At 40.9% G+C, this 6,011-nt stretch overlaps 1 protein-coding gene across 1 annotated transcript in view; it reads left to right on the top strand.

Moving 5' to 3' along the window:
- Positions 1–13: 13 nt before the first annotated feature.
- Positions 14–6,011, top strand: part of arel1 (apoptosis resistant E3 ubiquitin protein ligase 1) — a 93,344-nt gene continuing 87,346 nt past the window's right edge. The window contains exons 1-2 of the mRNA XM_068038136.1: positions 14–101; positions 1,964–2,396. Coding sequence (XP_067894237.1) covers positions 2,190–2,396 — 207 coding nt within the window. The 5' untranslated portion in view covers positions 14–101; positions 1,964–2,189. The remainder of the gene's footprint in view (positions 102–1,963; positions 2,397–6,011) is intronic.

Below are 6,011 nucleotides of genomic sequence, written 5' to 3'. Positions count from 1 at the left end.
TAATCAGCGGAGCGACCATTCCCCTCCCTCCAGCTTCCGGTTGCTATAGGTTCAGAGAAACAACATGGGAGAGGGCGTATATGCTGGGATACTGGGCACAGGTTGGTATTTAGGAATGGTGGTCGGGGTGAGGGTATTAGGAATGATAAAAAAATAAGTGTTGTGATGGAAGAATGTTTACAAGACTAAAATGTGCGCTGGTTGTGGTAATGCGACTTTGTATGTTTTTCTCTTTTTTTAAACGTGAAAAATCCTAGGCTTTCAAAATTTTTTTTAACCAGTATCAAAATAGTAAAGAGTGAGGGACTAATTGGATAGATCTTTCAGAGAACTGGCACAGACACGACGGGCCAAATGGCCTCCTCTGTTTATATGATAGTATGATTCTATTCTGTTCTTATAGTCTTTTAGAATATAATAGGCTCGTTCAAGAAGCAGATTGTTGGAATTGGATTGTACGTTAATAGAATTGGATGGATGAATAAAGAGGAGCCAAATGCCCTCACTCACCAAGAAAGTGCTGCAAGTATGTCAGGAAATACGAGGCATTCAGAACAACAGTTGAACTGGAAGAAAGAGTATGAAATTTCTAGACAGGAATGTTATTTATGAATGCTGTGCTATGCTCAGTTTCCTAGCTGAGAAGGTAGTTGATCTATTTTCAGCATTCCTCTGTTAGTATGGAAGATTGAGGCTAAAGGGTTATCAAAAGCTCAAATTATGAATAGTGTATGGTGAATTTATAATCCCCTTCTAATAATAATTGTATTTACTGGTGGAATGCACTGAACCACCAGACCATTGCAATTATTAAAGCTGTGAAAGCTTTTTTGTAGGTGAATTTCTATTTACTTTTACATCTTTTTTCACATTGACAAAGTATAGTAAGGACAACTGGGATTAGTTAACTCTGCACGAACCAGGGATCATAGCTGGCCTTTATATGGGCCAGTGCCGCACCATGCAGTGCATTTATCCAGTTTCCTTTTATTTTCTGATTTGAGGGACAGTAGTGCTATGCAATAGAATACTTTCCAGCATCATCAACATGGAAGAATTCCAAGATAGTTAGTTTAAGGGCAAAACTCCCTCTGCTGTGCCCTGACAATATGCTTCAGTCTTAAATTAAGAGCAAGGTGCCCACCTGCTGCATCTATGTACCATGTTGCCATTTTTGTGCCAGCCTTCGTTAGCACCAAATTAAGGGCAGTTTATATTGCAGTCCTTAGCTCGCAGGGATCTGGATTGAGAATGTGTGAATAAATTTTATGTAGAACCATTGTAGCCAGCAGACGAGAGAGACTTTTATTCTATCGTTTCAGGCTGGATTTAGATCCATGGCCAAAAGGTGAGTTATCATCGTATCATAGAAAGTTTATGCCACAGAAAGAGACCACCTGGCCCATCCTGCTGCGCAGGCTGAAAAAAAAGAGCCACCCAGCCTCATCCCAATTTCCAGCATTTGGTCTGTAGCCCTGCAGGTTACGGCACTTCAGTTGCACATCCAGGCACCTTTCAAATGAGATGAGGTTTTCTACCTGTAGCACCCTTTCAGGCAATGCTTCCAATCCCCCACCACCCTCTGGGTGAAAAATTTTTCCTCATCTACTGGGTAATGCACTTTCTTACTCACACCTCTATTTTTCAATGTTTCTGCTCTATGAAAGCAGAGCTTTAAATGCTCGGAATTATGGTTTTATTAAAAGCCTGAACTCAGTACTGTGGTATTTGGGAGATTTTCCTCTGTAGCTTTAGTACAACAGCTTGGTGGGTGGAAGTGCTTATTAAAAATTTCGGCACAAATGACACATGATTTATTGTCCATCAGCTGTTATGTACATCAGATTTTCTCCTACTATGGTGTACAGCATAAAGTTCCATTTTTAGTGGGGCAGCAATAGTGGGGTATACTAAAAATGTGTTCTTCAGTTCCAATTTTCTCTATGTATTTTCTTCTTTGCAGAACAGCTTGAGCACTGAAATTAAGGCAATGAACTGCTGACACATTGGTTTGGGAATGACTGATGCCCTGGTTTTTTTGGTATCGTTCAGCCTGGAGCGCACAGATGTTTGGCTGTCACAAAAAACTAACCGCAAACTCAACAAAGAAATGTGAGAATCTCGATGTTTAACTGTATTTTGAAACTCAGGATTGCATTCTATGTGTTGTGCTCGTTTATGATGGCCTGATGGACCGCTGCGTTTTGACTTTCCTGCTTTCCTTTTGTCTCTGGGTGCTGGCCTGGGAACTGAAGTGGAAAAACCTTGGAGAGAAACAGATTAAAGAATGGCTCAGTGCCAATGATCTTCTCAAATACAAGATTTTGTTTGACGGTAAGATTCAAAGACTGGTTAAGTCAGATTCTCTCATTTTCTCAGGGCACAACTGTTTAAAAGTATGAGTCGATCAACTTTGAGAGTGTGTTGATGCACAGATTGAGCAGGCACAGTACAAGGAAACCTAGCTTTTATTGCTTATTTCATAATGTCTGGGAAACAATATCAGACGAATGTATGTATCAATGATGGTTCGGAACACAAGGATTACGTTAACTGGCACTTATACATACATCTGGGATCCTTCAGGTCTACTTGATTATTTACATTGATGTGTTTTGATTACATTTTTTTTTAAAAAGCTGTGGACTCTTGAATTTGAGTGATCTAATTAGAGGGAAGTTGGCATGAGTGCTTTTTGTTCTTTAGAACTAGCAGTGATTGTACGTGAATGTGCTGTGCATTCCCATTATTAGATTATGCATTAGTTATAAATAAGTTGGGACATGAGCAAATCTCACCTGGTCTGAGAGTGAAAATGGGAGAAGGATGTGATTTGGACAACACAGTTGGCTGCTTGTGATGCATATTTGCAGTGTTCATACTTGGCATTCAGCAGTCTCCTTGTGGTGATGGTATAAACTAAACTGACTTTTGGTAATGGAATCATGTTTTTCGGAACTTTCTGGGGAAATGCAAATATTTTCAAAAATGTGAAAGCCAGTCTTTGCTGTTCGCAGTGATGGTGGTTAACACTCTTATTCACAGTATTTACCAGGCATATAGTTAATACATTTTAAAATGAAAGTTTGTTTATAACAGCATACTGAGGCTGCCAAGTTGTATGAAACTATAGTACTTCCCCCCCCCACAAACAAAACAGACCTGCCTGCTCCTGCTGAGCTACGTATTAAAAATGGCAGTCCTGATGAGCATTGGGGTGAGCTCTGCAGATTGTTTTAGTGTTTCTACACGGTGGTTTGAAATTAAGATTTAAAAATGCGTCTGCTGTTTAAAATATATTGTTGGTGGTTCTAACTAGAACATTAGGGTAGAGTTTCCTGATTGCATGCCAAGTGGAAACTACCCGATTGTATTCAAAAATGTGCAACACCTTTAACACTTTCAGTTTAATAAGGGAGTTCTAGACTTAACTGCAGGGTTAATGCATGAGGGAAGGGTTCACCTTGGGGAATTGGACAGAGTTAGGAACGTAGGAAGAGGAATAGGTCATTCAGTTCAGTAGTGGGTGATTTGTATCTTAACTCCAATTACCTAATACCCTTACCTAACAAAAATTTACCAATCTCAGTTTTGAAATTTTCAATTAACCTAGTCTCAATAGCTTTTTGGGGAGACAGTTCCAGAATTCCCTTGCCCTTTGCATGAAGAAGTGCTTCCAGACATCACCCCTGAATGGCCTAGCTCTAATATTAAGGTTCTCTTTATCTACTCTATCAAATCCTTTGAACATCTCAATTGCTCTGCTGTAGTCAAGGGCATATAAGTCTAGTCAAAGCAACCTGTCCTCATAAGTTAACCCTTCTAAAATTCTGGAGGACCAATGATGCACCCCCTCCAAGGTAAACATATCCTTCCTGAGCTATGGTGCCCAGAGCTAAATGCAGTACTCCCATGCAGTCTAATCAGAGTTTTATGCAACTGTAGCATAACTTCCATCTCATTGTTTTCCAGCCAGAGTTCTAGTACAAGGGAAGGCTTTCACCTGATCTGAAATGGCACTGATGCATTTGTGATGTTTGAATAGAGAATCCAACTAGTATGGAGGGGAATGTAGAAAGTCTACGCTTGGGGTTAGGGACTGTGTGCAGGATTAATAAGGCTGTCATAATAGACAATATTACTAGAGGTAAAAGGGAAGGAGGTTTTGAGTTAGTGGTAGAAGATAGCACTGTTGTAGAAAGAAGGTAGAATTTCCAAAAAAAAAAACAAGAAGGTCAAGAAAATGATCAATGTTCCAAAATTTCAAGTCAGGATTGAGTGGGATGACAGTGAATGCACAGAGTATGCAAACCATAATTGGAGAGTTTAAAGCATTAATAACTATGAAGGATAGAATGTAGCAACTATAATGGAGACATGGTTTAGTTTTAGACAGGAGTGGGGACTTAATATTCAGAGTTATGTTTTCAAGAGAGACAGTGGGAAAAGCTTGGGTAGTCAAAGCGTCAGGATTCTTTGATCGAGTTGGAATGTAAGGTTGCGTGAGGGGGTTGTGTTGAGACAGTTTCCATATTTTTGTGCACCCTGAAATCCTTTTGCACAACCATTGCGATGTCTTCAGTTGTCTTCAGTCCTAAACTGTGACATTCTCTCTATAACGCCTCTTTGCCTCTCCATTTTCTTCTCCTTCTTTAAGTCCCTGCTTAAAGCCCATCTCTTCGATTAAGATCAACTAATATCTCCTCCTTTAGGTCAGTGTTGATTTAAATAAACTGCGTGACGTGCCTGCGGATGCTGTTTCTATGTTAATACCAAATAAATGCAAATTGTTAACTCCTGATTAAAATTTCGCCAGCTTTCCATTGCTCTGGACTGTATTAGCAGGTTACCTCACAGCTAAGTACAATCCAATGTCTGCAGACATTGCTAAACAGTAGGATGAGACGTGAAACTCATACCCTGTCTCCTCTCAGGTGCACGTAAAAGATCCCAGGTTATGATTTCAAGAGTAGAGGAGTTATCCTCTGTATCCTGGCCAATCCCAATATGTATCCCTCAATCAACATCACAAAAACAGATTATCTGGTCAATATTACGTTGTTTGTGGGAGCTTGTTGTACGCAAATTAGCTGCCGCATTTCCTACATGACAACAGAGATTACACTTCAAACGTATTTCATTAGCTGCAGTGAGTAACTCGGTTCCTTCTCCAAAGCCTATCCATCTTCAAGGCACAAGTTAGGAGTGTGATGGAATACTCTCCACTTGCTTGGATGAGTGTAGCTCCAACAACACTCAAGAAGCTTGACACCATCCAGGACAAAGCAGCCCACTTGACCAGCACCCTGTCCACAAACATTCACTCCCTCCACCACCGGCGCACAGTGGCAGCAGTGTGTACCATCTACAAGATGCACTGCAGCAGTGCACCAAGGCTCCTTAGACAACGCCTTCCAAACCTGCGACCTCTACCAATTAGAAGGACAAGGGCAGCAAATACATGGGAACACCACCACCTGCAAGTTCCCCTCCAAGCCACACACTATCCTGACTTGGAACTATATCGCCGCTCCTTTGCTGTCGCTGACTCAAAAACCTGGAACTCCCTTCTTAATAACGTTGTGGATGTACCTACACATGGACTGCAGCAGTTCAAGAAGGCGGCTCACCATCACCTTCTCAAAGACAAATAGGGATGGGCAACAAATGCTGGCCTTTCTACTGACACACGCATCCCATGAAACAACAAAAAAAAGGCTTTAGAAAGTCTAGTGGTCATGAAAGGTGCTATATAAATGCAAGTCTGTCTGTCTTTCTTCAAGGGTCACTGGATAGAGGTCAGGAGTGGGACCCCAAGTGACTTTGAGGTGCTTGAGCCCACTGAGCTTTAAACATTTTACTTGAAAACCAAGGTCAAAGTGACATATTATTTTCAAAGTCATTCTTTTAGTCTGTTGATGGAGAAGGAGCAGTGTACCTTTTTCTTTTGACCACAATTGTTGACAACGCAATCGGTAGGTGGCGCTGTTTTGGCACATGCGCAAATACAA

The sequence above is a fragment of the Heterodontus francisci genome, chromosome 9, assembly GCF_036365525.1.
Source record: "Heterodontus francisci isolate sHetFra1 chromosome 9, sHetFra1.hap1, whole genome shotgun sequence".
NCBI classification, from domain to species: Eukaryota; Metazoa; Chordata; class Chondrichthyes; order Heterodontiformes; family Heterodontidae; genus Heterodontus; species Heterodontus francisci.
This window is presented reverse-complemented; position numbering and strand designations above follow the sequence as displayed.